The 14613-nt window shown below is 49.7% G+C and overlaps 3 protein-coding genes across 3 annotated transcripts; all 3 read left to right on the forward strand.

The window, feature by feature from the left end:
* Positions 1-675: 675 nt before the first annotated feature.
* Positions 676-1901, forward strand: EsH8_II_000567 (uncharacterized protein; the record flags this gene model as incomplete). Its single annotated transcript, XM_083263865.1, has 7 exons — positions 676-876; positions 937-1064; positions 1119-1218; positions 1279-1420; positions 1476-1684; positions 1744-1749; positions 1845-1901. 7 exons carry the CDS (start codon positions 676-678, stop codon positions 1899-1901), a joined length of 843 nt encoding a protein of 280 aa, XP_083121187.1.
* A 7656-nt stretch (positions 1902-9557) lies between these two features.
* EsH8_II_000568 (alpha-amylase) lies at positions 9558-11352 on the forward strand (the record flags this gene model as incomplete). Its single annotated transcript, XM_083263866.1, has 6 exons — positions 9558-9709; positions 9768-9815; positions 9868-10275; positions 10333-10714; positions 10763-11277; positions 11328-11352. The coding sequence occupies 6 exons, from the start codon at positions 9558-9560 to the stop codon at positions 11350-11352; spliced, it is 1530 nt and encodes a 509-aa protein (XP_083121188.1).
* A 1372-nt stretch (positions 11353-12724) lies between these two features.
* EsH8_II_000569 (uncharacterized protein) lies at positions 12725-14349 on the forward strand (the record flags this gene model as incomplete). The annotated part of the gene is made up of 3 exons (XM_083263867.1): positions 12725-12852; positions 12911-13110; positions 13169-14349. The coding sequence occupies 3 exons, from the start codon at positions 12725-12727 to the stop codon at positions 14347-14349; spliced, it is 1509 nt and encodes a 502-aa protein (XP_083121189.1).
* Positions 14350-14613: the final 264 nt, after the last annotated feature.

Below are 14613 nucleotides of genomic sequence, written 5' to 3' on the forward strand. Positions count from 1 at the left end.
CCGTAAGAGTGCAGAAACTCTTTCCTAGTTCGAACGGCTCGCGCTGGATATGTAAAACTTGAGCCGAGGAAGGAAACCGAGTTGCCAAGAGGTTATGGAGACAACTAGGAGAAAGAGGATGGCCGAGTGTAACATGTTCCAACGCCATTTGGCCATCACCGTTGGGGTAGCGTCACGTATAACACGCCAGAACTGGTTCTGGCCCGAGGAACATGTTCATGGATCTGTAGACCCTTGTAGCTGAAATATGTCTTGTTACGGTGCGTCCCTGACACAGAGCTCCTTTGTTCGCGTGTCGGGTCTCGGAAATGGAGTCATGCAACAGTCAAAGTAGCATGGGTCCCTGTCAACACGCTGAAGCCGACTTGCAAATAGCAGGGAGAATTACTCCTCCTCGGGCTTTGACCGCGTTGCAATTATGGTCACTCTGCCCTCCGAATTGCCACTTCCAATCCGGCCACGAGGTTCCAGTTGATGAATAGATTGGCAATCGTAGTATCGGGTTCAGGACCCTGATTCAAACATCCAGAAAACGTCTTGCTCATTTCAGTTTGTTTCGTTCATGGATTTGGTTATTTTACCAATGCGATCCCCCCAACTTCCCGTCCCACAGTCTGATCATTCTCGCTTTCGTCAATCCCCCACCTTGCTTCTCCGTCTGACAAAGCCAAGTAAATGTCGACTAGCGATCCGACGGACCCGGCGGCTCTGGCCGCCGCTCAAGCTGCTGCCGAGGCAGGTCGCCAGTTCACAATCGAGGCATGGACACTGTATGGGATTGGAGTCATCGTAACGGTACTCAGAACATATGCCCGGGCAAAGGCTGTGGGCTTCCGAAATTTCCGGGCCGACGACTACCTTGTGTGGATTGCGATCGTGAGTGACCCTACCTATCTTACGGCACCAAAAGCTTAACGTTGATCTCAATTCATTCAGCTCTTCTACACTGTTCAATCAACATTAGCGTACAGCGTCGGCAACTTCGCTCAGGGCCTCGCCAACAACGGCATGACGGACGACGAGCGAGCAGCACTTTCTCCTGACGACCCCGAATATCAGTTGAGGTGGGCTCTTACTAATCCATAACGAAAACGTCCATTGGCTGAAGTAAGGTGCAGAATACTCGGTTCCAAGATTCAGGTCGCCGGGTGGACGACCTATTCGGCATTGGTCTGGCTGCTAAAGTTGGCTATGCTAGTGTTCTATCTTCGGCTGACGGTAAGCACCTTACCACGCAGCATCATATTACTCTACTTATCATGTCTGACGGATTCATAGGAAGGTCTTGGCCGCAGATACCGCATCCGCATCTGGATCGGATTTGGCCTCGTCCTTGGAACATTTATTGCCTCTATCGGTGCAGTCTTTTTTTCGTGCATACCGTTCCAAAAGTATTGGCAAATTAGTCCAGATCCTGGAAGTAAGATTTCTATGCCGTAAGAGCGAATTGCTATCATTACTGACTGACATTGTAGATTCCTGCCAGGCCGCTGTCTCCTTGCCGATTATCTGGACTTCATTCGCTGCAAACGTCTCGACCGACATCTACTTGATTTTGATACCCATTCCTTTGCTTTGGGAATCTACTCTGAGGCTGGTTAAGAAGATAGCGTCAACTATTGTGCTTGGTGCCGGTATTTTCGTTTTGGTTTGTGCAACATTGAAAAGTATCTTCGTGCTGGTGGTAAGTTTGGGCACAATCTTTGTTTAAAGCTCTGTTTATCTAACATACTACTCGCGTAGGATCCGGTAAATGGCGCACAACTGGCCGGTACATGGGGCACTCGTGAGACATTTGTCGCTGTTGTCACAACCAACCTCCCCATGATATTCCCCTTGCTCAGGACGTGGTTCAAGCCTCTCTGGCCAAGCGCCTTGCGCTCTTCTCGGAAGGCCTATAAGACACCAAGCGGATTCCGCACCATTGGGGGTGGCTACGGAGGCTCTCACAGTCGAGATCGGCGGACTGGTGGCCCCCCTAGCGCGAATCCCATTACCGCCAACATGACGTTTACTGAAAGTGAGGAGCGAATTATGAAGGACGTTAAATTGCAGAGCATTAAAGGCTCATCGAAGTCTAGCTCTAGCCAACATCATTCGACTGGCATTGTGGTATCGAATGAAATCGAGGTAACCATGGAAGATAGACACAGTCAAGCCGGGGCGCAGGGCCCTCAACGTGCACATGAAGCTTGGTAGTAGTGGGTTTCATGTGATATTCAGTTCAATAAAACATTAATTCTATTTTTCCACAAATAATGTTTCATGTTTAAACATTGTCTTCTTACATCCCTACCTAGAGCCATCGCTATGGGCGGCGTCTCTAACCACGCACGAACACCTACATGTGCACCCTACGACATTGTTTTCCCGCCTCACCCATATGATATGGGCAATCCATTCTCCTGGGACAATCATTGGCTCAAACTTACTTTCATTCTAAGACAAAACCTTAAAGGGATCATCTCCGAGATTCCTGGGACTGAAAGCCAAATGCATCAACTCCGTTTCTTTTTTGGTACAGAAGCTATTCAGACTCCTCGGCAATAGTAAGATCAGCCTGGCTGACCGTTGTACATTTAAGTACCCCATTCAACCTCTGGTATCGGTCCAAAGAATTTAATCAAGTTGAAGAGGCATACTGAAGAGAGAGAGAGAAGGGAATTCTGGCGGAGGGCCGAGCAGAAGGCGGAGCGGGTGGAAACGTATCAAAGAGGTGACGGTGACGGAACGAAGAGAGAAAGGAACAGAGGAAGAAAGTATTCGATTCGAGGGAGCCGCGGAGGCTGAGTGTAATGAAGGTAGCGATAAAGCAAAAGTGGAGGTGAAAAATTGCTGGAGGCTTGATACGGCGGGATCTAAACAGCTTTGTGGGAGGGGGAAGGGAGGAGGAATAGTTAACGATGCCAGACTATGGACATCCTAACAGAACGGGAGACAGGCATCGAGATTAAGGGAGGTGGGTTGTTGGTATCACAGGACACCCATACGGGTGGTAAATCAAGCTAACGAAAAGAGCAAAACTGGTACTGTATTCTGGTATGTCTGCGTAAAATAGAAAAAAGGAACAGCAGAAGCAGTGGTTGAAGATATAGCCGTTGGCAGCCCGGAGGTAGAATCTCCGGACCCGGCTGCCGCTGCGGCTTCCCGCCGCCTGACCGCCTGCCCCTATTCTGACTGGGTAATCCAACATGGGTTGAATATTGGATAGAAAGAAATTTGAATGCTAGCAGACACAGTTTTAACCAAAGAAATAGGAGAGCTGACTACAATCGCCACATTGTTTACGAATCGGACTATCACACATTTTTGCAGCGATTTAAATGACACGTCGTGGGAAACGAATTAAGCGGTTGTGAAGAAGATCTCTTTTCAGGAAGACACCAGTCATTAGAAAGACCTGCCTTCTATGTTTAATAGCACAACAGAGTCTCCACCACTATAATCTCTATCTTATACAATGATGGTTAAATCTTGTGTTCCAGACTGCAAAGGAACATATAAATCAAAGACTCCGGTAGTGATCTTATACGAGAGGCCCAAATTTATTCCCGGTACACCAGGCTTCATACGAGGATCCAGCTTGGCAACGACCACACTCTCTGGAATCTGTGTAATGCCTGCTAGAAGTACTTGCGCTGCATCGTGCTGGAACCTTCGTCCATTTTCGCCATGATTAGTAAGGGAAACCAGCATTTTATTATAGATGATCGAGCGTTTACTCACTCGTCAGCAAAGGTAGTTGATCCGAAGGCGACGAACCTGGGGCGGGGCAGAGATGTACATACGGAATATGGAATACTTCAAGGAAAGCGCCACGGGGCAGGGGATCATCCGATCTTAGCGCCAGCTCCATGAGCCATCTAGTTTGATTTCAGGAGTTGCCGACACCGCTTGTCCGATAGTAAAAATGATACCGGTTTCTAATCCAACGGGACCGTTTGTGAAGGTGCCTAAGCCGACCAAACTGATATTGGGTCAGCTCCCCTACGCTTGGTAGGAGCCACAAGCGATGAATTAGTTGCAACAAGCCGACTATCTCTTATTGCAGCAGCGGTAATTGCGTTCTTAATGACCGCATAGTCAATTTCGCCGGGAGTGACAATGATACTGAAGGCTACTGAGGGGAAGAAAAGAAGTCGAGTGACGAATAATCTCTTTGTGTTATTTGGTTTTTTAGGTAATGGTTCTCGATGCAAGAATGATTAGAGGAACTCAAATCTTATATAACCCTCCCTTTGTGTGTCAATCCTTACCTATTTCCCCAAAATTGGGACTGGAGGGTAAAGATCGTCAACTGGAATTGATATGTCCTGATCGTGAGACAATTTTCTCAAGGATACGGTTGGGAAGTCGATAAAATCGGTTACCCACTTCAAAAACACTCTTGAGTTTTGTGTACATGACAAAGCGATATATTCTCAGTCATAACTCTAGCTCAATATAGCGGCAATTTAGGCCTATAAAATTGGTTCAAACGATCGATCCTTCCGTAATATAGCAAGACAACTTAACCGCTCCTTACATACTGTGAGACTGATCAGATAGATAATTGCCATTCAAAAGCCCGCCAAGGAGGAACTCGTAAGCCACAACGGTAACGCCAAGGTGTCGATGTCTTATCAGCGCCCGTCAGATGAACTCCTCTTTACGTCACAATTACTTAGCAGAACGGCCCTATCTCTGATCACCCTTAAGAGTAAGAGAAACTCCTTTACGGCGCCTTATTCCCCACCTCAGTAGTCAACCCCTGTGCTTCTTTGTTTGCCAAAGATGATGTTTGTGATTCTGGTTGTAAGAAATAGATCTGCTTGCCGCCAAAGTGCTTCTAGAAGTACGAGAGTCGCTCATATTGATTAAAATCCTAAGTATACAGGCATGATGACTTACATGATTGATATCCTTGGGGAACATTGGTCCAACCAAGCTTCAGAGCTCTGTTCACCATTCATGACTACCGAACGAACTCTGAAAAGGATACACCGTGTGAACGCAATATGCGCCCATGACCAGCACGTCGTTTCAGTTAACTGGCCGGAGTGTTCTCTTCGTAACCCGATCCCCAACTCTAGTCCACAGAATTTACGAATGTCTGGTTCAATCCGACGTTGACATAGAAGTCGCAAACATAAGCATGTGGGTCATCGCTAGCGCCTAGAGTGGGATGCATTACCGAACTGAGGAAGACCAGGCTCGATGACCAATATCAGTTGTCATTTTCGGAACCGATATAAACATCTCCATAACGAATAGGTGATTGATAACATTTTTTCTCGGCCTTTAGCGTTTCGGGCGACGCCATTCCGTATTAGGCTCGACGAGTGCTGACAAAATATTGAGGAGGATCGGAATACATGCAAACCCGATCCTTCGGCCCCGCTTTGCACGGCTTAGCCGTTCTGCTAGTACGTGACAAATGATCCCGGTTGTAAGTTCTCGGCGCCGAAGACTATACGCCCATCTATTCGACAAACCAGTTTGAATATATTAAACAAAGACCAACAGTGTGCCAGGACACTTAGAGTATACCAATCCATCATCGGTCTTTACAATCTTGCCTCAATTACTCAATAGTTCAAACCTTTCGACCATTATCGTCACTCAAAATGTCCGATATTACTGCTCGCCGACGTATCGTCTTGTCGAATCTGCCACTCGACTCGACTGAGGTATCAGCTAAAACTGAGCCTGCGGTTGAAGTTCTTACCGATGCCTTGATAACCGAAAGCCTTTTTGGGGGCTCTGTTAAAAAGACACCAGTTGGGACCGTTTCAAGCATCCCTGCAAGCAATGAAGGATGGTAAGTGCCCTTAGAATCTCATAAATGGCTGAAGTTGACTCTTTTTAGGGGTCTTCCACCTTTTGCTGATGTTCCTGGAAGTGGCGTCGTTCTACCTGGTGGAATCAATGTGTACTTTATGGATTTGGCCCCAGGAGCTGTGTCACCCATGGTGCGTGCATACTCTTTCAGTTACTGGGCTTTTAAACCAAGCAGATTCACACTCAGTTCGACATTTGGGATCTGAATCTATTGCAAATGAGAGTATTTTACTAAGACTGCAGCAGCATCGAACCACCTCAGTGGACTACGTCGCTATCAATCAGGGGACGCCAACACTTATCACCCCGAAAACATCTTTCAACGTCGAGAACGAGAAAGGTACTTTTGAGGAGGTTAACGAGACCCTTCTTAACCCTGGAGACGTTGCTGTTCAGCGTGGAGCTATGCATGCGTATGCTACCCCTTCAATAGATATGCGACGATTCGGAAGCTAACCAATTGAAATTATACTGCAGATGGGCAAACAGAACAGAAGAATGGGTACATATGATTGGGGTTGTTGTATCTGCAGAGCCATCAAAGATTACGGTTGGTGAAGATGTGAAGGAACTGGGCGAGAAGTGGCTTCAATGAAGTCTCACAAACTCTTGGTATGTTTGAAGGGACCGAGGAAGCAAACTTAATAGCAATCCCTCAGAGGCTTGACAATTAGAGAATTGAATATCAGAAAGAAAAAAGACGGTCTATTCCAGCCTCGCCAACCTCACTCCAACCTGGATATATGGAGGTGTTTCTCTGACTCAGGAAAAAGGGTGTTATTGTGCCATATTGCCCATCTCACAGTAACAGGTTTTTTTTACGCGGTCTTTGATAACTGTTTTGGTTTCCAGATTGTCAGTTGATGACGGGGGAAAAAATCCAAGAGGGAAACGTACTTTGCTGACCGTACCGTCGAATCATGTCTTCCTCGGTTTTAAATTCGACTCCGCAACATTCCAGGTGTTTCATAGCAAGTCCCTGCTTTAATGGATGCCGAAAGAAGACAGGACTCCCGCAATCCGCCGGGCATCGCAACACATAAAGTGCAAGATGGTGATCAAGAATGAAGGGAAATACCCATAGCTTTTCCTTCCTGACTTTGTCTTTCTTGATGGCATCTTTTAGGACGAGTCCAAGATTTAGGGACCAGGCCGCTTCCGTCTTGGGAGACACTGCGTAACCAAAAACGACTGTATTAGACTCGCTAGGCGGAAGGGCAGAGGTATTCGTGTTGGCTATAGAGGTAACTTGAATCGCCGGGGGCGGTTGTTGGGGGCAATCACGATGTCGTTGGCGTTGTTTCTTCGAATACGTTTTGATGCCACGAGAGCGTCGGATGGCAGTCTCTTGGCTATGCTGAACTTCTTGTCCTGTCAAGGTCTTAAAAGTTTGCGTCAATGAACCGCGGATTTATATGAATGAATATGGAATCGAAAAATCCTACCGTAGCTGTGTTGTATCTCCCAGTGTCAACTTGAGTGCCGAAATCAAGGGGCTGACTGCCTGCTGCACACACGTCGACTCCTTGATTGATCGCCTCGTGTCTGTTTTTGGACATGCCAGTGTTTTTTGGCATGTACGATATGATCTTATCAGTTGTGATGAACATGTATCGATCAACGGGCGGGATCATATAGCGCTCGTAGTCTCCAAGGACATGCGGGGCGAGAGATCTAGAGTAAGCATCTTGAATAATGGCAGATTGACGCGCCCTCAAATCGCCACAAAATGTTTGATATTGATCAATGTGATCCAGAAGTTCTCTTTTGAAATCCGACGAAACAGCTTTCCAGGCTTCAAAATTGGTAATCAGCAGCGTCTTGAGTTGTTCCAGTCCAGGATCGGCGAGATGGAGTGAGGGGAGGTCTGAAATGGGCGGTCTGTCTCGAACCATCGTATTTGTGGTTTGCAGATTGCGAAGAAAGTCCCAAGGTAGTCCTAGGATAGGCAAACTCGCACATCAGGAACGGGTGACTGTTGCGCCTGGTAGGCTATCTTCGTCGGGTGGTGTTGGGCAGCGTGATAGTAGTGGTTTGATGGTGTTTTTGCGCAATGAAAGCTGACATCTATCTATAAACATCCGAGAAGAACGCAACAGAGTGTAGTTGTCGCGTTAGATGAGTCATAGGAGGAGGGAAATGAGCAGGCTCGCTTTCCAGGCGGCGCAAGTTGGACAGTCAAAATTTGTACGGGCTTCCTAGTACGCTTTCTTATTCATCCCCCTATGCCTATCTGCCCCCCCTGCCCGGACTGATTCCCGGTCACAAATGTCACCACCTCCGTGAACTGCATGCTCATCCATATTGCAAGGCTATAATTAAATCAGAGAGGTCACATATCAACGTGAGATACATTTGCTACCGATATCCGTGTTTAAAGCCGAGAGAGTGATGATATCCCCAGAAAATATGATAATTAGTTGCTCTGCATACCCTAGGTAATCGTAGAGGCCAGATGGATTCTCGCTGGTGGTGAGATGTCAGTCTCAGCCAGATCAGGCTAGATCTCACAGGATTGACCAACTGACTTTTTGTATGTCAGGAGAACTGAATCCATTTTACAGCCATGCAAGCTATCAGTTCTAAAGAAAAGGTTGCGCAAAATGGACACTGCTGTACTGCACTGAAATATGACACGTGCAATAAAGATCCATGGCATTTGTTGAAAACGGTAATTGACAGGGATGAATTAGAAAAAAAGTATAGCAGCCTAGCAGTTTTGTTTTTAGGTTATATTTTTGGGAGTGCTCCAGTCCGGGCGTGGGTTTTAGATGCGAGGTGCTCCCGGCGCGCAAGTGTTTGGTCATTTGGCGACACCGAGATTCACCGAAGCTTACCGGAGTGTGTAGTCAACTGTGCTAGACTTTACCGAGTCCTAAGGTGCAGTGATCGATACAGATGCCTGATCCCTAGTCGCATGCCATTGCAACAGATATGATTGAGACTTTGGATCTTGAAACAGTTGATATCAAGCCATCATGGGGGTTTTGAGGCAGAATCCAGTAAGACATAAGCTTGGAAAGGGTCTCCTCTTGCAAGAATATTTGTCCATCACGGTCACCGAGCTTTACCAAGGTGTGTAGTCAGCAGTTCCTGCGCCGACTCCTCCTGCCTGGGACCTGGGGATGGGCTAGGACAGTCTAGGCCTTCCACACCTAGCAGCAAAGGCCGAGCTAGTGCGGCTTACATTTCCCAGCCATCTGCGGCATGACGTCAAAGTTCCCTGTCAACCTCCAAATTCAAGGCATTGCGAGCTTGTTCAGCGCCAGTCCCAACAGACTGACGGCCGGCCAGCCATGGAATCCTGTTAGCGTCGCGCCATTTCCAGATTCGGGGCATTTTTGTTGCAGATACGCAGGTGTTTTCCGGCCCAAAGTCAAAATCGCGCGACATCGTGCGAGCGCCGGAATTCTCGCCCTGCGACGATTTGATTTGCTCTTTGTCGCCGCGTCAACCTCTGGCTGCATTGATAACGGCAATTGACAGCAACCAACGACGCCTCGTAGAATGTGGTGACGGATTGGCAGGAAGGACGTGCGTCTCCCATGGCAGCACGCGCATAAGCTTTAAGAAGGCTCCTCCTTTCTCAAACAGAACCCAACCTGTCTGTCCCGTCTTACTCTTCATTCCGACTCCACAAACTCTTGATTGTCGACACGTCCATCTACCCCCCTGTTCGACCCCCTCACTCACCATTCGCTCATCGTTTGTCGGCCGCGACGACAACACCGCCCAACATGGGAGAACAGGAACCAACCCCCGAGAACCACACCATGATGCAGGGATTCGAGTGGTATGTGCCGGCGGATCAGAAGCATTGGGTTCGTCTGGAGAAGCATGTGCCCCAGATCAAAGCTTTTGGAATCGACAACATTTGGGTCCCGCCAGGGTGAGGCCTCTTCCACTTGGATGATATAATCTGGATCACTGGCTAACCCTCAATCCAGGTGCAAGGGATCATCAAAGACCGGAAACGGATATGATATCTACGATCTGTAGGTTCCGGACGACACCGCATGGGCAAAACTGTGATGCTGACTGTAAAAGCTACGACCTGGGCGAGTTCGATCAAAAGGGCTCCGTTGGGACCAAATGGGGAACCAAGGAAGAGCTACTCAAACTGGCACATACCGCCAAAGACAACGGAGTCGGTCTGTACTGGGACGCCGTCCTGAACCACAAGTTCGCGGCCGACCGGAGGGAGAAATGTTTCGCTGCCGAGGTGGACCCCGAAGATCGGACCAAGTTTGTTAGCGACAAGTACGAAATTGATGCCTGGGTTGGCTATGATTTCCCCGGTCGCAAGGGCAAGTATAGCGATTTGAAGTATCACTGGTACCATTTCAGTGGCGTCGACTATAACGCTAGGAATGAGAAGACTGCTATTTACAAGATCTTGGGCGACAAAGGGGACCAGCAATGGGCAGACAGTGTCGATGATGAGAAGGGCAACTAGTAAGATCGATGGCCTTGGGACCGCTGCATCTCCATGAAACTGACAAATCATTTTAGCGACTTCTTGATGGGTTCTGACCTCGACTATGACCACCCCGAAGTGGCAAAAGACGTGTTGAACTGGGGCAAGTGGTTGGCCAAGGAGATCCCACTGAAGGGAATCCGTTTCGACGCAATCAAGCACTATAGTGAGGACTTTTTGCGTCAATTCATCACCGAGCTGGACAACGAATACGGAAAGGGATGGTTCTTTGTGGGCGAGTTTTGGAAAGACAGTCTCGACGACATGTCGGAGTACTTGGCTCGCATGGGCAGGCGATTCACACTCTTCGACGCACCACTGGTCTACAATTTCAGTGAGATCAGCAAGGGAAATGGCGCCGATATGAGAAAGGTTTTCGACGGCACCCTGGTCCAGAAAGAACCCATCAACGCTGTGGTATGTTTGGCCCTTCCCTCGCCTATGGCTCTGATCTAACATAGGTAGACTCTGGTCATGAACCATGACACCCAGCCATACCAGGCTCTCGAAGCTCCCATCGAGGGCTGGTTCAAACCCATTGCCTACGCTCTCATTCTTCTCCGTAGCGAAGGCTACCCTTGCGTTTGGTACGGTGATCTCTACGGCATCAAGGGAGAGCACCCGTTCCCGCCTTCGTGCGGCGGTGCTCTGCCCAAAATGACGCTTGCGAGAAAGCTCTACGCCTACGGTGAGCAGGCCGACTATTTCGACTACGCGACATGCCTTGGCTGGGTCAAGTACGGAACGTGGGATCGTCCGTTTGGCTGTGCTGTTGTGGTCAGCAATGCCGGGCCTGGATCCAAGCGCATGCACGTCGGCGAGATGCATGCTGGCGAAGTATGGACCGATGTTCTTGGTTGGAACGACCGTGAGGTTACCATTGGCGACGACGGATTCGGCGAATTTGTTTGCTCCGGTACATCAGTGAGCATCTTCGTCAACCGTGATGCGGAGGGCAGAGACAAGTTCGATAAGGAATTGTGAGTACCACTGGTCTACGAGATAGTACCGGTCAACTAACTTTTAATAGCGACTCCAACATCTATGAGGAATAAGCAGAGGTATTCGATAGAGCCAGATGCCATGGAACCCCGAGAGAGTTCACTTTCGGGGAGAGGATGGTTCTCTTAGACCCTAATAAAGCGTAGCATTGTTTAGAGACATGCTATACAGATAGATAAATTCTCGCTAAATACTTTTAATCAATATCCTATTTCCTAACCTGAGTCGAGGCGATGACCATCGACCTTGCAGGTGGTCCCTTCAGCAGAAAGATGGCGAACGAAATACTATTCACTCGACGAGGACAGCATAAACTCGTATCGGAGGGCCGCACTCAGTGGATGTCGCCATGGGCGGATCAGATACCCTCCGGACCGTTGTCAATTGGCCGCTTGTCTGGGGCGGGGACACGTGCACGGCCGGAATGGCATCGCCGGTCTCGCCAGCGTGCCCCTGTCTCCGAACCTCTTGCGGCACGCTGGGTGAGTGCTTTTTGTCCACCGGCCCGGTCAACACTCCACCTTTGATTGTTCATATCCGGTAAAAAAATGGCATGCATTGCAGCTTCGATTGCGTATCGCAAGCCGCCCTAGCCATTATTGGGTTGATGTGGGTGACACATGAATGCGAGTGATTGATTGACGAGTAATAATCTAGTGTACAAATTGACAAACCACCAATAGCTGTTGACATGGCTTTCTTGTGCCTACGACCGCACCTAGTTGCTCTTTGCGTCTAGGACCGCAACCACTTGCCCTTTACGCCTAGGACCGCAGCGACTTGCTCTTTTGAGGCCAAGACCAGTAACCCTACCTCCCACCCAGTAGGGTGAATAACATTCTAGATGCTCTGCAACTTGGTTAGTTGATTGAATAGATAGTTGTAGTGGATTTCTATACTTCCTTCCAAACCTTGCTCAATAATTCCCCATTCACTTCAGATACTGGTCCTTGTTTTCGCGTCAAGAAAGTCAAAAATTTGGATATGCACTCGGCGAAAGGCATTTAGTTGCGGTCTTTCGTTGACAAGCTCGTGCATCCCCGACCGTGTAGCACACAAACCCCGCATCGTGACAACTCCAGTCGTCTTATCGCCGATTGTGCATGGCCCACACGTCATATCCCCGCCATGGCCGAATCTATCAGCTAATGCGGAGTAGCTACCCGATGTTTCATTGGAAGCTCCGTTGTTGCTATCGCCAGCTTCGAGGCAGTAGAAAATGCTCGCCCTTCCTTCAATCTCTCCCAATTCACGAACCCTCCTGCAAGATTCTTACCACTGACTGTCCCTTTTCCTTGGTCTCTATTCTGTGATACCCCTCCCTCCAACCCTCAAGCTCAACAAATCCAACCCGGTGGGACCATTGTCTTACCATCACATTGAAATCTATCACCCCAACACACTTCATCCCAGCTTATTTTCAACATGTCCGACCTTTCAGTCGAGCTGACGGCTCCTAACGGGGTCAAATACACCCAGCCGACCGGCCTCTTCATCAACAATGAGTTTGTCAAGTCCGCCAAGGGCGAGACGATCGATTCGATAGACCCTGCGTGCGTAGCCCCCGCATCGACCAAGTAGTCAATACATAAGCTGACATCCGTGTGCTAGTACTGAGGAGAAGATTGCCTCCGTTCAGGCAGCCGAGGTGGAGGACATCGACAAGGCCGTCAATGCCGCACACGCAGCTCTGAGACACGAGTCCTGGAAGCTGCTCTCCGCGACAGACCGTGGTGCGCTCATGTACAAGCTCGCCGATCTCATTGAGAAGAACAAGGAGGTTCTTGCCACCATCGAGGCGTGGGACAATGGTATGAGATCCAGCTCATTTCCATGAGTTTTGGGGCATGGAACTGACACCCTGTACAGGCAAGACTTACGCCGATGCCCTTGACGGCGACCTTTCAGAGTGCGTCACTGTCATCCGTTACTATGCCGGCTGGGCCGACAAGACCTACGGCCAGACCATCAACACCACCCCCCAGAAGTTCGCCTACACGATCCGCCAGCCCATCGGCGTGGTTGCCCAGGTCATCCCTTGGAACTACCCCCTCTCGATGGCGACCTGGAAGCTCGGCCCCGCGCTTGCTTGCGGAAACACCGTCGTGCTCAAGGCCGCGGAGCAGACCCCTCTCAGTATCCTTGTCCTGGGCACCCTGATCAAGGAGGCGGGATTCCCTCCCGGCGTGGTCAACTTCGTCAACGGTTGGGGCCGTGTTGCTGGCAGTGCATTGGTGAGCCACCCCCTGGTCGACAAGGTTGCCTTCACTGGCAGCACGGCGACCGCCAGGGCCATCATGGGCGAGGCGGCCAAGACGCTCAAGAACGTCACGCTCGAGACCGGCGGCAAGTCGCCCCTGCTGGTGTTCAAGGATGCGGACATTGAGCAGGCCGTCAAGTGGTCGCACATGGGAATCATGTCGAACCAGGGCCAGATCTGCACGGCAACGTCGAGAATCCTAGTCCAGGAGTCCATCTACGACGACTTCATCCCCCGTTTCCTCGACACGCTCAAGACCGTCAGCAAGGTCGGCAGCCAGTGGGACAAGGACACGTACCAGGGACCCCAGGTGTCCAAGGTCCAGTACGAGCGCGTGCTGGAGTACATCGACATCGGAAAGAAGGAGGGCGCCAGCCTCGCCGCCGGAGGAGAGCCCCTGAAGATTGGCGACAAGGGCAAGGGCTTCTTCGTCGCCCCGACGGTCTTCACCAACGTGACAACGTCGATGAGGGTGTGGGGCGAGGAGATCTTTGGCCCCGTCGTCGTCATCGCCAGCTTCAAGGACGAGGAGGACGCCATTGCCCTCGCCAACAACAGCCAGTACGGTCTCGGCGCTGCCGTCTTCACCACGAACGTCGAACGGGCCCACCGCGTGGCCTCTGAGATTGAGGCCGGTATGGTGTGGATTAACAGCACTCAGGACAGCGATCCCCGCGTGCCTTTTGGAGGAGTCAAGCAGAGCGGTATTGGCAGAGAATTGGGCGAGGCTGGTTTGGAGGCGTACAGTCAGATCAAGGCTATCCATGTCAACATGGGAACCAGGTTGTAATTTCTGTGCGGGTGCCTATGGCTTCTTGGGGAAGACTGCAATTGGATTGACCAAAAGATTGTCAACAGTGTCAGGAGCGGGCCTATGATGAACCTATATCAGATGAGAAAATGAACAAAACAGCATGTGCTATGAACACAAAACAGTTATTAAAAAACTGAAATTTACATCTTTCCTGAGATTGCTGGAACAAGGTACTGCCGAGGTGCTTATAGGTGACCCGGCGACTAGTCCTTCCTCCTGGTGGGGGATTGTCTACTTATG

The sequence above is a fragment of the Colletotrichum jinshuiense genome, chromosome 2 (assembly GCF_051148585.1).
Source record: "Colletotrichum jinshuiense chromosome 2, complete sequence".
NCBI classification, from domain to species: domain Eukaryota; kingdom Fungi; phylum Ascomycota; class Sordariomycetes; order Glomerellales; family Glomerellaceae; genus Colletotrichum; species Colletotrichum jinshuiense.